This window comes from Calypte anna, chromosome 1 (genome assembly GCF_003957555.1).
Source record: "Calypte anna isolate BGI_N300 chromosome 1, bCalAnn1_v1.p, whole genome shotgun sequence".
Lineage (NCBI taxonomy): Eukaryota > Metazoa > Chordata > Aves > Apodiformes > Trochilidae > Calypte > Calypte anna.
Window position 1 is genome coordinate 111625843 of NC_044244.1, and position 20542 is coordinate 111646384.

General features: G+C 39.7%; 1 protein-coding gene and 1 long non-coding RNA gene across 2 annotated transcripts in view; one reads left to right on the forward strand and one right to left on the reverse strand.

Moving 5' to 3' along the window:
- Positions 1–1009: 1009 nt before the first annotated feature.
- LOC115598963 lies at positions 1010–2816 on the reverse strand. The gene is made up of 2 exons (XR_003988046.1): positions 2662–2816; positions 1010–1122 (listed from the first exon to the last, which is right to left on the reverse strand). It is a non-coding gene; the product is annotated as an uncharacterized LOC115598963 (long non-coding RNA).
- Positions 2817–4114: 1298 nt separating this feature from the next.
- The window catches only part of TRAPPC10 (trafficking protein particle complex 10), a 42476-nt gene continuing 26048 nt past the window's right edge, over positions 4115–20542 (forward strand). The window contains exons 1-7 of the mRNA XM_030456185.1: positions 4115–4392; positions 13397–13478; positions 14139–14274; positions 15360–15556; positions 17186–17381; positions 18349–18460; positions 19512–19759. Coding sequence (XP_030312045.1) covers positions 4302–4392; positions 13397–13478; positions 14139–14274; positions 15360–15556; positions 17186–17381; positions 18349–18460; positions 19512–19759 — 1062 coding nt within the window. The 5' untranslated portion in view covers positions 4115–4301. The remainder of the gene's footprint in view (positions 4393–13396; positions 13479–14138; positions 14275–15359; positions 15557–17185; positions 17382–18348; positions 18461–19511; positions 19760–20542) is intronic.

Here is a 20542-nt window from a genome sequence, read left to right on the forward strand (position 1 = left end):
GTTAAACAAAGTTAGCACGAAGAGCAGAGTCTGCATTTTCAAAAGCAGTGAGTTTCTGCAACTTCTTTTGGGACAGTCCTTTTTTTTTTTTTTCCAAAGCTGTTTTTCCTGCTAGTGTGTTCTCATGCACCCAGAGTCCTGTTCCCATAAACATCCCCCAAAGGGAGTCAGCAGCATGTGCAGCCCCATTCAGCCATCACACCTCCCCTGCTTGTGTACAGAAGCCAGACTGTGGAGTAGGGATGAAGGGAAGAGGTGGTGCACACACTTCTGTCCACACCAACCTGAAGTTCAGAGGAAGCTGAGATGTGCACAGACTTGGAAATGAGTTTTGGTCCACTAGAATATACGCAGCCTTTTCATTCAGCCACACAAAACGACTCCTGACCTGCTCCTTTATACTGCACCTCAAAGTCAAGATCCATCCCAGTGGTGCCTCACTTGGGTACTGAAGCTATTGATGTAATAGCAGTGGCAATGCTGATACTTAGGGGAATTGCACAGGCTCCCACTGGCTATAAATAACCTCAAGATCAGCTCCTGCTCTCTCACTGATTCATCATTTAAAGTGCAGCATCATCCTGCTCTGCTGATGTAACTAATGAAAAGTTTCAGTCACCTGACACCCAACAAGCTGAAATGATCACAAGAACCTGCTAACTGCTTTGCCACAGAGTGGTTTGTATGCATGAATGCAAGTTTATCTTGCCAAGTGGTTATGGATGAAAAATAGGAAAACTGTGTAAAAAAAAAAAACTGGTGAAAAGCACCATAGTGCTCTGGTGTCTATAATATGACTGGGTTTGTGGAAACATTAATGTTCACTTCAGATATGTATGATTTCCAGCAGAGACAGAGTATTTTAGACATTGGAAAGTGTAAAGGAAAGAGGAAAATTCTAACTGTAATTCAAATGATCCCTTTTTACCTTTCTTGCGTTTTCCCAAAAAGAAACAGTTCATCCATTCATTTCAAAATGCATGGTTAAAAGCACAACATTGTCAAAGTCCCAATTTTCAAATGTTTTATTTTTTTCTCTCTGTACAGTTTGCTATAAAAACTCTACCTTTTCCATCAGAGACCAGTCAACTTCACTTCCCAGTCAACTTCTCAATTAAACACCTGAGAAAACAGTGAAAAGTTTTTCTCCTTAGTCTTCTAGATCTTGCCTAAATTGATATGTCTGTCTGTCAGATGTTTTTGGTTTGCTTGCTATCAAAAACCATGAGCAAGGCTAGGACAGGTACAGTTTTCTTGTTTTATCGAAACAGCTATACTGCAATGATAAAAACCAGAGAGAGGATATTCAATATATATTAAATTCTGTGATTAGAACTTTAATCCAAATGAACCTCAGCTCTAATCTCTGAGAAAAGGGGACAAGCATTATACAGTACGGGGAGATTGTTGGAAGGGATTCCTGCTTATTTGACTTGGGTTTGCCTCTCTTCCTACTTGCATTGTTTAGGACTGTACAGGACGGAGCATTTGCCAGATTGATGAAATGAGTTACTTTGGAGCTTACTAGAAGGAATTTATCACTTTTGGCACAAGTGTATAGCAGTATTTTTCTATTCCAGTAAATCACATATTTGCCACATACTTATACTGTAAAATGATGCAGAAGTGCTATCATTTTAAAAATAAAATTGTGCCATGATACATCCTCTCAAAGCACTAAAAAAAAAAAAAAGTAACGAAAGAATGTTAGTGTCCAGGTGCTCACATAGACCTTAAAATCAGATAACACACTTCATTGTGTATGTAAGATTCTTACAGTTTTCACAGAATCATAGAACTGGCTGGGTTGGAAGGGACCTCAGAGATCATCGAGTCCAACCCTTGTTTTGGCCTTGTAAAGAATTTTGTATTTGACTGTGCCAAAGAAACATGCCTTGTTACAATCAGTGTGACAAGTTCTGTGTAAATGCTGATAAAAATACTCATAGAATTGGAAAATAACACAAATGACATACAAGTGGGAATATTAATCTGCAGTATGGGATGAAATGTGGTACAAGGATGCTGTAATTAATTTTGAAACAACATTATAAGCCTAAGAAACAGGGTTAAGGTTTTTCTAAAAGGAAATGAACAAAATGACTTCTGCAAGTACTTGAACAATACCCACTTCACCTCAGCATGATGTCACTGTGCAATAAGCAGTTATGATTAACAGACAGATTATTTATAGTTCTACCTTAGATTTCATTTGGTTTTACACATGTATGCAGAGGCAATAGTTTTTTTTACCTCTTACAGCAGACTACTTTCATTACATTCTTCTCGATCTTAATTGTGCTTGAGACACTAAGTCTAAATCCTCTAAGTTTAGGATTCTTGATTCTGAAGATACTGTAGATGTGAACAGTAGATTTATTAAAACCAAAGGAACAGAATCTCTGCCTGTTGTAAAACAAGGGCAAATTTTATGTGTACTGAAGTCTCATACCACTAATTAGACCCATAATTGCAATAGCATATTATATCTTTGCATTTAAAAAACCCTACAGCTTAAAAACCTTAAATTTTAAAGGGCAATATTCACTGATAGGACTCTAATTGCTATGCATCGGTCTGAAACAGAAATGTACTTATGAGTGTTCCTCCTTTGCATGAGCCAGCTTTGCACTTAAATCTCGTTCACCTCCAGTCACTCACCTGCAGATGCTCCAAGAGCACAACTCCTGACTGATAAGGCCAGCCATCTGTTGCCTGATTCACTCTGATCTGTAAAGCACATCACCAAGATGGCCTGCAACAAAACTGATTAAAGTATTTAGCAAGACAAGATGACACAGTCTTAAGTTGTGCCGGGGGAGGTTTAGGTTGGATATTAGAAAGAATTTCTTTACAGAGAGAGTGATCCGGCATTGGAATGGGCTGCCCAGGGAAGTAGTGGATTCTCCTTCCCTGGAGATATTTAAAAAGAGACTGGATGTGGCACTCAGTGCCATGGTCTGGTAACTGCAGAGGTAGTGGATCAAGGGTTGGACTTGATGATCTCTGAGGTCCCTTCCAACCCAGCCAATTCTATGATTCTATGATTTGAGATCAGGGGAAAAGAGGATCTATGATGCACTTGTTCCCATTGAACTAGCTGAGCCATAGGCTCCAACAGATACGGGAAGGCCTCAGGCTCTGAAGCAGGAAGCGTGTGGTACTTTTAATACATTCCATTTATTTTCCCTGCTTTGGCAGAAAAAAAAAATGAGCTGGTAACCCTCCATGCTACCGCAGAGGATTACTCCAAGGTGGTGAGCACAGGCTTAAATCCCTGTAAAAACTACCAAGGCATTTGTCAGCTCCTCCCATGCTGCTTCTAGGCCCAGAGCAACCGCCACCAAGAACTTACAGGCCTTGGGCCCTCGCTCACGAAGTCCCCCAAAGCCTTTACAGAAGCCCTGGAACCAGAGCTTTAAATACAAACTAACGTCGTTCCCGACGGGGAACCGGCGAACTCGGGCAGACCGAGGGGTTCCTTCCCACAGTCGCCTCAGGACACCCGGTACCCACCCTCCTTGCGCCCTGGGGTTCCCGCCAGGCGGGAAGGCACAGACACCGTCGGGCCGCCCCGGACGCAGGGGCGGGCAGGCTGGGGAGGGACAGGTGACCCGCACCCCGGGCAGGCCGGGGAGGGACAGGTGACCCGCACCCCGGGCAGGCCGGGCAGGGACAGGTGACCCGCACCCCGGGCAGGCCGGGCAGGGACAGGTGACCCGCACCCCGGGCAGGCCGGGGAGGGACAGGTGACCCGCACCCCGGGCCGCCCATAACGACACCGCCCGCCAAGGGCAACCCCAAACGCGGACCAGCGGCACGGAAGGGGAACCCGGCCGGCCGGCCGCCCCCCATCCCCTCACCCACCCGAAGCGAAAGGGCTGCACCCCCATCCTCCCTTCCCCGGCGCCGCCCCCCCCCCCCGGTCCCTCGCTTCCCCTTTATTTCACCCGTTTTCCGGGTTAATTCCGCTGCGGCCGTACCGGGCCCCGGCGGCTTCGCCCCTCCGCAGCAGGGCGGCAGCGCTCCCCGGAAGCGGTAATGCTGGGCCGGTGATCCAGGAAGCGGATGAGCTCGCCCGCCTTCCCCTCCGGAGCGGCGCTGCGGGGACACGGGGAAGGGGGTGGGGGGAGGCGGGGGGGGGGGGCACCGCCGCCAGCAGGCCCGAGGCGGAGAGGTCCGGTCGGGTCCGTCCCAGCCCCCGAGCTGAGGGGGGGGGGGCGGGGGGGGCCGGCGCCCGCAGCAGCGTTTCCATGGCGCCGAACGGGCGGCGGAGCCGGGGCTGAGGACCCCACCCGCTCATGGACCCCGCCGCGGCAGCGGCCGCCGAGGAGGAGGGCAGGGAGAAGCCCCCGGTGATCTACACCATGGAGAACAAGCCCATCGTCACCTGTGAGTGCCCACCGCACCCCCGGAGGGGCTTCAGCGGTCGCTGCCGGTGGTGGAGGAGAAGGAGTAGAGGGAGGGGGGTGGGGCGGCAGCGGCTCTCCGGAGCGGTGCGGGGAGCCCTTCTCGGTTCCCCATCCCGGTACGGGTGGAGGGCGGCCCGGGGCGGGGTCCGGTGGTGTTGGGGCCCGTGGTGTTGGGTGCCCAGGGGCTGTGTGGAGCGGTGCGACGGCGGGGAGGGGGCGAGCGGCCGGAGCTGAGCGGGGAGGGGAGGTCCGGTGGGGGAACCGGGCTGCCCGCGGCTCGGGGCGGCGGGAAACGGCGCCGGCTCGGGGCTCTGGTGGCAGGTTCTGCCTCTGGAGAGATTTCCGCCTTTTTAATGACAGCGGACAAACTTGGGTTTCTGTGTGTTTTAGGGCTGTGGTAAATAACAAAACCGAATGTCACGCTTACAGGTGCGGAGGGGAAGAGAGTCAAATATGTCAGTAAATCTTAGACCCCTTGCTTCGTGCCCGCGCGTTCTGTGTAGTTTTGCCCTGGGTAAGAGAAGTCAGGAGAAGCAAGATACCCTCTGTGGCAAGGAGTGATTCCCACTGATGGATTCCCCCTGACATTATAATTTAATCCTCAGCTACCGTGCTTTCGTTTAATCTCTGAGACGGTTTATTTAAAAAGCCGGATCGTGTGGTTCCGGCGGTGAATTGGTTCTTTTTGGTGTCAGGGCCAGGCAGCTGGGATGTGTGCGTGCTGGTCCTGATCTACACCGTGAGGTTCTGGGCTCTTGGAGGTATAGCGGCTTGCACACCGAGTTCCCTTAGAGCAAGCACATGAATGGCATCTGTAATGCTCTGAATAAAAAGTAAAGTGAGTGAGAGAAATGAGATCACTGCAGAGAATCCTGTTGGGGGGGGAGGTTTGTTTGTTTGCTTGCTTGCTTAACTAAAGGTAACCAGTGGCTGCTAATTCTTAGTCAAGAATATATCCATGACATAACCAAGAATGTACTTGCATTTTATCAGTAAAGCACTGGGAATGCTTTTTGTGCACGTAGAATAGAAACTGTTGTCTTACTACAAATAAGCATCTATTGACAATTAGAGTCTTAGGCTGACATCAGTATTTTAAATAAATATCCAACTACAATCTCATAACTATTTAATTATGGAACTCTATGCAAATATATTGTCTTTAAACTATTTCATAAATGTACATTTTTCTTTCTTGAACTTTTTTTTTTTTTAAATGCAGTTTATAAACTGAAGTCTGTGTTATCTGTATTGAATCATCTGTACTCGCCTCCTTCCAGACTTCAGAAATCCATTTCACTTCAGCTTTAAAGTCAGAAATATGTACATATGGGGAACATCTGAAGGATATCATCGCCTTCCTTGTTGGTGTTGCGCTGCTGCACAGGCTGTGTCAGATTGCTTTTTAGATTTGCTGGCTTTATCCTGTATTCAGAGCTTGAGAGTCTCTGTGAGGGGTGGTGGTGTATGTCAGTGCCTGCTATTCCTGTAGCCTTTCAGTAAATAACATATCTTTCAGTCTGTTGAGGTCATGCAATTTTACTCAAGCTTGCTTTTTTGTTGGTAAATGCAGAAAAGGACTCTAGCTTCTTTAGGCAAGGAAACTTTCAAAATTCCAGACATTAAATTTCATCAGATTTCAGTCATGCCCAATTATCTGATATTGAAAATAACATTACTTTCATATAGGGAGTGAGCGTACTTGATGGTCCCAAAATGTTCTGAACTTATCATCATGCAGAAAACTTACAAATGAGATATGAACTGAACGTTACATATCATTTGTATGCATTGCTTCTGCATAAAGGGGTAATTTCTGAGGCTTCAAAGAAGCATGACTGTAGTGTCTTTACTGGTATAGACTAGAGTGGCTTGGTCTGAGACAGTGTAATTCAGAAAATAAGGCTAATTGAGCAGCAGTGCTCTGAGGTGACCTCTTTGGTAAGGGTGACTTGCTACCATTTTTAAACTAAAGCATTAGTACTTAATGGGGAATGTGTTTTGCTGTAGATGTTGTAGTTTCCTTTTTTTCTCTTTCTAGAGAAGTGACGTACTTAGAAACTGAAGTATTAAAAAAAACACAAATGCATTCAACAAAAATTACTCTAAGGAAGGCTCTTCTAAGCATTATATTATTGCCAGTGATTTATAAGGATGTGAAGCTTGGTCTTCCAGGAAAATAAACTGTTGGCTCAGCGTTGGTTTGCTTAAAAACACATTGAAAGCTGCAGTTTTAGAAGCTGTTCAGCAAGTATGATTTATCTTTTGTTTTGTGGTTCTGATTTCAGAGTTGTCAGGGCTAAACGCCCCACCTAGCAGGTGCAGGTAAGGGAAAAACAGACCTGTAGGAGGCTAGTTTGTCATTATATGAAGGAGGAGCGAAGGTTAAGTGAGGTTGTGTCTCAGAGCATAAGTACTTCCCCTTGCAAGATTTAGATTAGTTCTATCAGGTAAACCTTTGTGTCCTGAAATACTTCTGTTAGTGCCTAGGCTTTATTTTTAATAAGGGAGAACTGAAGAGACAGCTTTGCTTGGAATGAAACTTACTTTCAGCATTGCATACCAGAGACATTTGGTAAACAAATGTTTTTATCTACTTGAGATAAATTCGACAGTTCTCTGAAAGGAATGCATCTTTGGTAAAAAGCTTTCAAATCAGTGAGTTGGTCTGTATTGTAACAGTAGGTATTTGCTATGTTGGCACAATCCTGAACTCAGGACTCTGTATGAACAGGCCTGGGCCTGCAGAATAAAAAAGGCAGCTTCTCCATGGCTTGTATCATTTTGCAAATGCAGTTTTTGTTACTTCTCTTCTTATGTTGGAACTGTAACTTTGTAATTTGGTCTTCAAGATTTGTAGGTAGGTGCACTAAACTTATATTTATGTTAATAGAGAGTTTAGATTAGTAGAACTCAGCTAGACAAGCTGTCTAATAAAAATTTTCTAAAGGCATTTTTTTCTAGGCAAACAGCCATATTTTGTAAGTGTGGAAAAAGTTCTGTATTAACAGAAATATGCTGTTCTTTCATGTATTTTATTTTCCCTTTTCTCAGGACAGCAGCATCCTGTTTAGTGTTAAATCATTCCTGTCTCTTAGGGCTGAGTGCCACGATGCCAAACCAGTTTGAATTGCATTTTTATACCATCACTCTTACTAGATTTAAACCTCCCAGGGAGTCTCCCTGTCCGGCTGAGGTTACGCTCAGTCTCGCACATTGCCTCGCACTTTTCTCAGTTCAAGTTTGTGAAAATTTGTCTTCGCTACTACCAGACCTTGTATGTTTACTAGACATTTTGAGTCAGCTTCTAGCTTTCTCACTGCTATAGAAATATTATTCCTAGCATCATTAAATGTTTTTTATTTGAAGAGTCAAGTTGAATGTTTGCATCGGAAATCTCAAACTTGAGTAGCTTCTTTGCAATGTTGATTGTCTTGACGTAATCTTTAGAACAATGCAGTTTACTTTCCTAGGAAACTTCAACAGTGTTTCTTCCTTCTCATGAGTCCTATTTGAAACTTTGATTTGAGGAAGTCCTTGGAACTTTAATATGATGTTCTTCCGCATATGTATCAAACAAGTGTTTTAATGAAAGAACACATCCTTATGTAGCTGGTTTGCACTTAAATTATTAGCTCTGTCTACCCAGATGAAGAGGAGGCTGTAGGCTAAAGACAGTCCTGCTAGACAAAGTAATTAATTTTTTTCAGAGCTTTCCTCACAAGCTGTTCTTTTGTTATTATTTTCATGCAGTTGTTGAATAATCCTTATTGTCTTGTAGTATCTGTTTACACATTGTGTCTGAGTGCATATTTAGTCTCACTGTCAATACTCCATCTTAGTACAATGAATTTGTATGTAATCTTTGTGGAGAGAGGGATGCATCTGGTCCATGTTCAGAATGTGCTGTGATACATCAGGAGCAAAGCCATCGGCAAAATCATTGTAAGCCTGGGACTGGAAAACATTTGCAATTACCTAAAAGAGCAGAATAAGCAGAACACTTATAAAACTAAAGGGGAGATGGGAAAAAATCTTAAGTCTTTTTGGAGTGAAAATAAATGCTTACAGAGTATTCCAGTCTCAGAATATTGTTGGAAAAGCTTGATTCAAAAGTTCTTGTTATTAGTAGGTAGATGTAATTAAAAATGTACCAACAAGAACTGGCATGTAGGAGTGCCATGATTTCTTACTAGTGAGCCCCTTTAAGCAGCTGTATCTAAATGCATGTTCCCTGTTCTCAAACAGAACTCCAGTCTGCATTTTAATGTCATTGCTGTTGTGTAGTTGATCCAGTATTATTCTGTACTTAAGTATCTGACTGGGTAAGTCGTGAGAAGAAGCAAATTATTTTTGTTAACCCGTGTTTTTCAGATTTAGTAATGCAGCACAACTTGAGAAAAAGGATTCACAGAAGACCTTTTTACCAGTGGAAAAATAAGTAGGATCAGAAAGGTTAACTGTGACTGATATTTAAGCATAAAAACTAAACAAAACCACACAGAAGTATAGTCTTGGCACTGAGATCTTGTAAAGGTATTTGAAGCCTTTTGTCTTGGTTTACTGGGTTTGTAATTGGTATCAAAGAAAAATGTTTGTCTACTTTAGTCATCTGGCCTCAGGACTTTTTATTTCACGCTGCCTGTTTGGTTAGTGGGTTGGGATATTTTTCTCTAGGGAAAAAAAGTTACTTGTGAGATGTTCAGGTGCTGCAGTGAGAAAGACTATGAGCTTTGGAATGAAGAAATTTGGAAAGTGTTAAAAAACAGAAATCTCCAAGAATCTGGCTTTTTTGTATGCAGGCATCAAGCAAAAAAAATAAAATAATAATTTTAAAAAAATCTCTATTTTATGGCTCGTTTGTATTGGAGAGCTACCACAAAGAGTGTGTGTTCCTTTTTGCTGTCCTGATAAGGTGGTCATTCTGGTTCTAATACCATTCCTATATGGATTTGGAGCAGAACAAGTGTCCTAGACAGGGGGGGAAGGAAGAGAGGATGGCTATGTTGACTTGATTTACCAAAATGTCAGGGAGAAAGAGACAGAGGAAGGAATGGAGAAAAGAAAAATATGGGACCAGTAGCATTAATTTTTGTAAATTACTAGTTTGAATATTCAGGTGTGCTTTTGCAGCTGTATTGCTGAGGATTTTCAGTCACCTTAGCATTATGTTGTAATGTAAACAAGGAGTGTTTTGCCTTTAGGTGCCCATTTCAGCTCTTGGTGATGAAGTTGATGGTTATGAGCTGCTCTGTAGATATATGCCTTGTCCTTGAATAAAAGATAGACTTTTTTAACTTGGTTTGTGTAAAGATTATTTACAGACAGGTTGACAATCAAGACTCATTTGAGTAAGTTTTGTTCCTCTTTTACTTCACCTGGTCTTAACGTTTTGGATGTCAGTTTGGTGGACATCAAGTCTTTGGAAGTCAGAGACATGTTTTAACTTATGCTGTCTCATTCAGTGTTTGGTTTAGGCTTATCATAAAACACTTTTAAGGTTCTGAATGGTTTATTTACATTTGATTTCTGGACCAATACCTGTTTATTTAATTTGTTTGTAAAGTGTTCAGGTAAGTAGCAAAGGGCATGCTTTCTGAACTTTGCTTGCTTTCTCCTTCCTGGAGCATGTAGCTCCTCTCTGTATCTGATCATCCTTTACTCTTGGCTAGGAGCAGCTTTCCTCTGTTGCCAAGAATCTTTTGAGTGAAGGCTTAGTGTTGAGACCCATTTAAATTAATTTGCTGTCATACAGTTGTGCTTAGGCATCTGGTCACGATCATTTTAACAGCCAACAACAACAACAAAAAAATGAATGCCTACTTCACTCCCCCTCAAAAAAAATCCAGACAAACAAAAACCAAACAGCAAGTAAACGGCAACCTACAATCAAAATCTTTGAAGCAATCCTCAAACAAACAACCCCCCCAAAAAGCATAGAACAACAAAAAAAAACCCCAGAAAAAACACAAACAAAAAAACCACCTTAAAAAGTAATTTTTGGAGTTTGCTTTAAGTTTCAATTCCTGGGTTGCTTTTGGAATGTTTCATTCAAGATTCAGTGGCTTCAGTGAAATACAAGCAAAAATTCTGTAGAAATGTGGTTTGCTTTAGTCTTTTTGTAATCTTTGTTTGCTCGTTTTCCCCTGTTTTGTTTCTCATTGAAAGTAGATGATGAATGCAGCAACTACTTCAGAGGTGTACATATAGAACAGGAATCTTGCACACCACCACTCAAAAACTGAAGTGATCTTTCAGCTTTCTTTGTTCTGTTATTTGGGAAGGTTGTTCTCTTGCCGTGTAATTTCTGTGAGGTGGTCCCATCCCCAGTAGCAAGCAGGTAGCAATGTGCATCTTGCCAGGGTTATGATCCTTACAAATCCTTACTGCTAACTGGTCTTGGTGCTTGTCCTCTGTCAGTGCTGTACTAGTGTTGCCTGCTGATAACTTCACTTCTAGTGATCTTGATTTGAGCACCTCAAAAGTGGTGGTTACAGTAGGTGCAGGATCTAGCTGAGCAGAATCTGAAATGTCAGTCCTTTGGGTGTTTGTAATATGGTAGCAATGTTTTGTCTGTGTACAAAAGAGAGCCCAGGAACCTTGCACTGAAGGTCTGGTCTCCCTTTTCTTGTAGAAGGTAGTCTTGCCTTGACCATAAAACACATTCTTATGCGCATTTTATAATGCCCTCAAAACCAATGCAGGAGGAAAAATTAACTGAGTTTAGAGCAAATATACCTGTCTTAAGTTGTTAATGTAATGTGGTTTTCTGGAATGGGAGGGTGCTTCACCTTTGTCCTTTAGTAGTTTCCATGTATTCTGGAGTAATCCTTTTTAACTGAGGTGCTGAATTCTGAAACTTTTTTTTTGTGGCATACATTTTTAGGTGCACTACAGAAAAAACACTGTTATTTTGCATAACAGTGGTAAATTTACATTTACCAAAGTAAATGCTTAGTTCTTCCTTTCAAGTCAGGCTCCAAGCCTCATGGGCTATTATTTTGATCATCATTTTGATGTGGTCATCGTGCTGTTGCTGAATCACTAAGCTGTTTCAATAATGAGTTGCAAATCAATGGACTGTTTTCCATGGCCTAGCTCATAGAGATATTGTAACTTGGTATAAGACAGCATTAGCAGTATGAAAATATTTCCTTTGGTTTTCACTTTAGACATTTGTTTGTAGTCTTAAATAAGATTTTGTATGATAAATTTAATTCAGACAGAAGACAATGAAGAGTCATGAATAAATTGCTTGGTTAGTACCCTTCTGGAGGCATAAGGCTAAAGCACCGATAATAGAGTGAGGTTTTTTGTTTGTTTTTTAACTACTCTAGGCAATTTTATCACTGAGCAATAGCTACTGTGGTCAGACATCAGAAGAGCTTCTTTTGCTTGTTCTGGCACTTAACCAGACCCTTAGAATTAATTTTTTTATATTGTGCTGTGATACAATTATGCTAGTGCCCAGTAATCAAAACAGTATATATAAGAAAACTAGGAAAAGTGAGTGAACTGGAAAAGGGCTCCCAAGGTTAATTAAAACCTGCTAAGCTACAGTGAAGGTAATTCATGGCTGTGTGCCAGAAGATGAGATGGAACAGTGGAAGGGAGAAGAAAGGATGTCGGGTACTTCTCCAGCTCTAGCTCCCTGCTCCACAGGAAAGTAAGAAGAATTTTCTGTTCAGATTGGGCTGTACAGTGGCAGATGATCAGTAAAATGAAAACGGGTGTAAAATTACCAGGAAAGAGCAGAATTGCCTGAATGCCTGTTAAAATTGTAATTGGAAAACATAGCTCTTCAGGGGCAAAAGTAGAGTCCCTCATAAGAGGAAAGAAAGGATTTTTTAGAGTTTAATTGCAGTCTCAAGCAGAGGAGATGAGATTTAATAAGTGATATCATTAAACTAGTATGGACCAGTTCATTACATTCAGAATTAGAGAGTTAATGTGATAAAACAGAATTTAGAACTATGGCAAATATATTTTTTACCTTACTCTCTTCTCACTTGGATGTATCTGTTTGCCAGATGTCAAATGTCATGTCATTTGTTTAAGTATAATGACAGACTATTTGGGCATTATGTATTGGCTGGTATAATTGGGATTCAAAATTATCTGAAAAAGTTCCTTGTTCCAGAGCTTACCATCTCTTTGCTCAAAGATGCTGGTAACAATGAGAAGTTGAAAAAACTTGCTTTAAGCCTGTCTTTTCCTTATCATGTTCTCCCTGTGCCCAAAGAAAAAGAACAGAATTTAAGAACTGGTATTCATAGGCTACCAATAATACATTTTTTGTACAGTGGACCTTATGTTTATTTGATCTTGTATATAGGTAGGTAGTCCAACAGTGCTGCATTTAATGAAGTTGTTGAAACCCAAGTGATTAAAGCCCAGCCTCAGATCTGGGTGTCAGCATAGGGTCAGCTCCAGGGGCCCTGCACCATGATAGCAGACCTGATGTTTCTGAAGGCATCCAAAAAGATGGGATGGTCAGGGAGCTGCTTTGTAGTAACAGCAGCTCACAAGAATGGGAAGAGAGTGATTAAACCCAGTGAACATGCACTAATGCTGATTTTTTCCTGGTAGGCCCAGCTATGGAAGTGATGTAAACTGCTGTCTAACCAGTCTTCTGGTTTGAGAAGGCTGAATTCACGTGGGTTTTTAAATATACTTTGTTTAGCCAGTGATGCTGGTTAGTGAGTTGCTTGTCTAGTTTTTAGTTGGACCAGCTAGGTGAATGGTACTTTCTTTGATGTATGGATTTTGTAGCTATGTGAAAAATCATAACAGGAATTTATGTCTTGTTAAAATGTTGTATTAGGTTGTGAGAGTGTGGGATTTAAAAAAGTCTCATTCAGTGCTGCCTACATAGCAGACAAAATCACATCTTTTTATTGAGAACAACAAACCATTAATAGTATAGGTTATTAATAACTTTGATAATTTGCAAATGATAATACATCAATGTCTTTCACTTTTAGGTGCTGGAGATCAGAATTTATTTACTTCCTTATATCCTACGCTTTCTCAGCAGCTTCCTAGAGAACCCATGGAATGGAGGAGGTAAACTTTTCACTTTCTTCTGTGATACTGTTTCAGTGTTTGTTTTTAGACTTGAAGAAGTGTGTATTTGTGGTACTTTGAGAACTCTTACCATAAACTGAGTTGAGTGTATCAACTGAGAAAAGGAGAACTTAGATAATCAAGGTAAATGTTGTTTACTTTGGGATGATAATTTCCACACTTTCAGCTATGTTGAACTTCACCTAAAGGAAAACTGTAGCAATTCTGTATTTTGAGCTTGTGAGTTTGTCTTGGTGTGTGCTTTGATGTGCTTTGGCAGTGGTGTTCTGAAAGTGACATGCTTCCTAATGACAATATAGCTAGAACTTCGTGCAATTAGATATACTTTCCTGCATAAAGTTTGGTGTGGCACACTGCTTCCTGATTGGAAAATAATATCTTATGAATTTTCTTATTTGGAATTTTTAGAGGTCTTAGAGATACAAAAAAATATGTTAATGAAAGCTGTTCTTGCAAGCAGCTGTCTCATTTCAAGAGATACTAAATTCTAGTTAACTTTATACAAATAGCAGTCATTGTAGTTTGTGAGTTTCCAGTGCCAGAGTATTTCAGTTTATTCCTCTTCTCCAAAATACAGGCTCATTTTTGTATTCAGCTATGTATATCTCATCCACTAATTTCAGTTTTTAAACTCTGCAGGTCTTACGGCCGTGCTCCGAAGATGATTCACCTAGAATCTAACTTTGTTCAGTTTAAAGAGGAGCTACTACCCAAAGAGGGGAATAAGGCCCTTTTGACTTTCCCCTTTCTTCATATTTATTGGACAGAATGTTGTGTGAGTATTAGAAAACATAAAAAAATGGGTACTCGGATTTAAAAATAAAATGCTTTGACTTCCTGCTTGTGCTCTCCAGTAGTTTTCATTTACTTTCCATGCATATTTGAACAAGTAAGTCTGCTTTGCATGCATACTCAGTATATTGGAGATGAAACTTACCTTGAGTACTTTTTACCATAAGCTGTATTTCTTTGTAATCTTGCTTGACTCCAAGAGGACAGGTTTTTGGATAACCTGTATTTGTCAGTATTTTGTCTGGAAAATCCCCAAGATCTAGCAGTGTTGCTGCAGTGGCAAAGCACACTCCCTTATACAGAAATGTGGCCAGATTATTTCAGTTATGATCTGTCTATTCATAAGGTTAAACCTTAAGATATTTGTTTTAGTCCATCTTCCCTGTGTGTTTGGCATTAGTATCTGTTGGCAGTCTAAAGTGGGCAAGGTTTGGAATGTTTTAATCCTTTTTATCTACAGTTCACTGCTTTTTGGTTGACATGTTATGAATTAATTATCCAGTTGAAGGAAAAAGGTGACATCTGATCAGTGACCAGTCAAAAAGTATCCGGATCAGCCTAAGAGTTGTTGGAGTTATTCTGTTTAAAACCAACCCATAAGCCAAAAAAAAAAAAAAAATCCTAAAACCAAATAGTCCTTTGTGGTTTTTGATTTTTTTTTTTTTTGTTAGAGCTTTTAACAGTTTAAGATTTGTGCAGTGTTAGAAGGCACAAATGTCACACTTGTGTTATTATGTGACAATAAAACAGTTCAGCTATACAGTTTTGATTGTTTTTCTTATAAAGTTCAAGAATATATAAAACAAGATTTGAAAACACAACTTAAACTCTTAATTTGAGTAAAGAAAGATAATGTACCAAATACCAAGATCCAGATGTTAAACAAATTCTAGAAATAATTTAAAAAGACACTTACTATACTATATATAATTTGATTTCTTTCAGTAAATGAACTTTTTTTCTCTAAGATATGCCTTTCTGTTTGCCTTCTCTTGGAAAAAGAAGTTTGTCTCTTGAAATTGTTGAGAATGTCTGTTTAATCTGATAATGGACTATTTCCCATCCCAGGACACGGAAGTGTACAAAACCACAGTCAAGGATGATATCACCAAGTGGCAGAATGTTCTCAAAGCTCACAACTCAGCAGACTGGCTAATTGTGGTAGTTGAGAGTGATGCCAAGAAAAAGAACAAAACAAATATCCTTCCCCGAACCTCTATAGTAGATAAAATAAGAAATGACTTCTGTAACAAACAAAGTGACAGGTAAGCATTCTTTTACTTGCAGACATTTTTAATCTTTGACTGCTGATTTAAAAGCTTGGCTCTCTATGTAGCAGATTCCTTACTCACTGAAGAGCTTGCCTTGATGTCAGCTGTTCACATTGGTGCTACTCTAAGGCCTGTGCTGTGAAGACTGACACAAACAATAAGGGGAGAAGTTTATTTGCAGGTTTTCCTGGACTTATGCTGGCTCTGAAATATGTTTCAAAAGGCTTTCAAGTATCTCCTGGCTAAGAGAGGTTTTAGGGCAGCAGTGTGGTAATAATCAGTATTTATAACTTCAGGGTTTTTTTCTTTACTTAGGTGTTTGTAACCAGAACTACAGGTAGTGTGAGATTTGAGAAGAGAATTAGAAGCCAATAGGACTTATTTTTTACAATTGTATTTTTTGCCTTTTACTTAATTGCCTTTCCTCTATGAGATAAATGACTTAAAGCCAGTTTCTTCTTCTTTTTATTCTAAGGAAAATAATAATGAATATATATGAAACTGGTTTTGTTTTCATTGAAGTCAACAAAATACGCAGATCTTAATCTAGACCCAACTTGAATAACTGTCCTCCTTAGTCTGAAACATTGTGCTGAATCTTTTCTATATTATATTTTGTGCTTTTAACCATAACTCCGTATGGGAGATTTTCCTCCTAAGAACAAGCATCAGGATAACCATTTGAAGTTGAAAAGGGTAGAAGGAAGAACTCGTTGTATCTTGGTGTGAGGGGACAGTGCTTGGCAGTCAGCCTGGTGTAACACTCTATACGTTGACAGCACTTTCTTTGTCCCTAGACAGTGTTTGGTATAGTACAGGATTATTTTGGCAAATAGTTTGAACATCTCTGATTGCTTGCTTTTGTTTTTTCAGTGATTAGTGATTAGTGGACTTCATTTAAGCATTTTGCCATGAGATGACACGACTTTTCTAACCAGAAATGGTGTTTCACTTAGGCGAGAGATTTTCCTGTCTTTAGAGATATTGGTAGTTTTCTGAATTTTACTAAATTGATAGAAAAACTGAGGAAAGAAAATGCTCACAAATTATTTGTGAATTAATGGAATCGGTTTATTTATTTACCAAGAAAAGCAGTGGGAGTTTTATCACATAATATCTGTAAAACCAAATAGAGAGACTGTAAGAATATATGGAGAATTATTTTAAGTGACTTAAGAAAGGCTAACTATATGTGATATAATGGATCTTATGTAATCCTTGCAAGGAGTAATAATAATTACTATTCTGCTTATGGTATTGCAAAGGAGATTTTTTTTTTCTTGCCTAGGTACACAATTATGTTTAACTGATTGGAATAACATGTATTTGTTAATTGTTTTTAAAGCAGCAAAGCTTTTAGTACATATTTTGTGGAAAACACTTAGCTCTTCTTAATTACCTCTATCACAGACTTAAACATACATGGAAAAGTGTTTAAAAAGCCACCAAAAACTAAGTGAACGAACAAGCAAAAAAACCCCAACATACTCTCCACAAACAAACAAATGCAACTTTTTTTCCTCTGATCAGTATTGAATGAAAACCTAATCTTTGTTCACTCTGAATCTGCTGAGAATTTTATGCTTACCTCCTCAAAAATTATTTTCAACCATCTCTTTACAGATGTGTGGTACTTTCTGACCCTTTGAAAGACTCTTCCCGTTCTCAGGAATCTTGGAATGCCTTCCTGACCAAACTCAGGACATTGCTTCTCATGTCTTTTACCAAAAACTTAGGCAAGTTTGAAGATGACATGAGAACTTTGAGAGAGAAAAGGACTGAGCCAGGGTGGAGCTTCTGCGAGTATTTCATGGTTCAGGTGAGAGTCCCTTTTGGTTGAAGAATTTATTTTTTTTCGAGCTGGCTTTCTTTTACTTTTAATGTTCTATTCGTTCTTTGAGGGTTGGCAGAGGAAATATGAAGACTGGTGTAAAGGCAGCATTTTTAGATCTTTTTAGCAGTTTTATGTTACATTGTAATATAGTACTATTGTAGAAGCAGAATCTTTTCTTTGTAATTGATATGTAGTATTAATGTAATGCTTGGTTCAGGATATTTTAAGTATGTATGGAGATGTTTTTTAGTGAAATACCTATTTTGAAGTAGTACATTTAGAGAATGCCTTGAATACAATATTTTTTAATATATATTTCTAAATATGTCTTTGGCTTAGCTGGTGCAGAGAAAAGCAGGAAATCTTGGTCAATAGAATTAAAGGTCTTGATTCCTTTAGAATTTTCCAGTCCTTTTAAAATGCTGTTCTCCACACCAATTCCATGTCATCTTCCTTTCTCCTTTGACTTCATGTGCTACTTCTTACATATGATATATCTAATTCTCAGACTTTTTCTACTCAGTGCTTTGGCTCTCTGTGTACAATGGAACTTTTACTGATACAGCAGTCAGTGCTTTCACAGTGTACAAGGACAGGAAACATTTATAACTAGTGTGAGAGATGAGTCATCAGCTTTTTTTTTTTTTTTTTTAAACTTGAGCTTTTAAGAGATGTAATAACAAGTATCTTGTAGTGAATCAGGATCTGCATACACAACAGAATTAATTGGCATAGTTGTATGACTTTGTCTTCCTCTGTGAACCTCACTGTTTTAGGGAGAAATGGTGCATCTGCTACAATGGCAGGTTTCCCTTTATCTGTGAATACTGGAAGGGGAATTCTGTTGGAAAAAACAGTTCCTGGAACTCTGTGTGTGAATGAGGGAAGGCTGTAATACCAGGCATGATTAATATCAGTAACATGCTCTTTGTATTGCTTGTGTGTCAAAAAGGAAGAATTGGCCTTTGTCTTTGAGATGCTGCAGCAATTTGAGGATGCACTAGTGCAGTATGATGAACTGGATGCCTTGTTTTCACAATACGTTGTCAACTTTGGGGCTGGTGGTAAGTGACTTCAAAATGCTAAATTAGTGTGTTCATTTCTTCACTGAGTTTCTGCTAAAACAATCCAATGCTTTGGGTACCATATGTGCACATGGGAGAAAAGGATGGTATGTTGCAGTGAAGATGCACTAGGGAGTCCATGCTCTTAGATTATACTGTCTGCAAACTCAAGAGTACATCAGATATAGTCTATTAAAGTATTGTTTTTCATCTCTGAGGCTTGGAAGTATTTTTTAATGAAAACCTTCATTTTGCTTTTACTCGATGATTGTTACAAATGAAGCCCTGAAACTCTGTAATTACTTAAGTATGATGTGGCTGGGATGCAGTTGCTGTTTTCACAGCTCAGTGCTAAGTTATTCAATAAAGAACTTCCTGGAAAAATGCACTCACTTTAGCATCAAATTACATGAGACATTTGGTAATCACTAAAAACCGGAATAGAAATATGGGCTCATTCTGCACTGCAGCAGGGTTTAACTTTCTCTTCAAGAAAAATTATTATGCAAGAAGTACCATGTAACTTTAAGTTCTTTTGATGAACTAACCATAAGTTGTTATATAGCAGCTTTAATTGGGTTTGTGTTATGAACCTAGTAAAAATGTAATGCAGGAATAATTGCAGTGGAATACATTTGTACTGACTGAACCAGATGCTATACCTGAAAGTGGGGGCACATCTGTCAGTGTTGGCTGAGTAAGAAATACTTCAGTACATAAAGCTTGTTTGTTTTGAACTTCAGGTAGGCTTAATTGCTGAGAAATACATTACAGACTGATTGCTGCTATAATATTAACAAAAATGCAATTAAAATGAAAGACCTATGAAAGGTGAGGTTTAAATCCTATGAAAGATGGGGTTTAAATAGTCTGAAGTTCAGTTACTGAAGTTCAGTTTTTTTGTTTTTTCATTTTTAAAGTTAAGATACTAAGCCATTTATCTGTATGTTAAACTTAAGAAAGAATGAGCCAGCTCACACACTCTGGAGGGAGGAAGGTTTTGATAGAAAGCGCAGTGGTTGATTCTTTGATATTAACTTGTTTTACTTAGATGGAGCAAACTGGCTGACGTTTTTTTGCCAGCCAGTGAGGAGCTGGAATGGTTTAATTCTCCGAAAGCCAATAGACATGGAGAAGAGAGAGTTAATTCAGAACCAAGAAGCTACTCTACTGGACTTGCGTAGTTACCTATTTTCTCGCCAGTGCACGTTATTAATCTTCCTGCAGAGGCCATGGGAAGTTTCCCAGCGAGCATTGGAGCTTCTTCATAACTGTGTGCAAGAACTCAAGCTATTAGAAGTGAGTCAGTGTACTATATTCCATTACATAAATAATTATATTCAATTATGACCTAACAAGATTTTTCAAGTTTAGATGGTGGTGACTAGAATACAGTCAGCAGTGGCTGTGAGGTATCAAATAATGTAATAACATATTGCAACAGTGCTGTGGTTGAATGTTTCATCGTGAGGATGTCTTTGGAAAAAAATTTGGAGACATTACATATGAAAACCAAACCTCTATTTAGTTAAAGTAGTCTGGTCTTCACCTGAAAAACTTCTTAAGATGGTAGGTAATTTGTCTGCCTCTTTACTGGATTTATTACTGGTCTCTTGAACTGTAGTTCTCATAATTTAAATTTATAACAGTGTTGCATTGAGGAAAATAAAGCAGAGTGGTTAATATGCTGATCTGGAGGCTAGCAGTCTTCACAAAAAGCGGTTTTGAACTAGAAACAGTATGTACAGTAGGGCTTCTCACTGCCACACACATTGGATGCTGCTTGGATTGCCTTTTGTGATCCTTATTTTGTGATTCCTTTTGGTGCCCAGTAATGCTCTTTTGTAATATGCATGAGCCTCTGACTGTCACATCCAATGACTGAAGAAAGAGACAGAAGCAAGTGAAAGTGCTTAAAGCTCTTTTGTTATGTTGCATACCTCCCTGCTTTATGCCTCCTGCCTCCATGCTTTAGTTTCTGCTGGTGTTTTTTAATGCTCTTAGGAAGCTGGATCAGGGACATTATACACTGATCATCCTCTGTGTATTACTACAGGTGTCTCTGAACTGAAATACATCTCT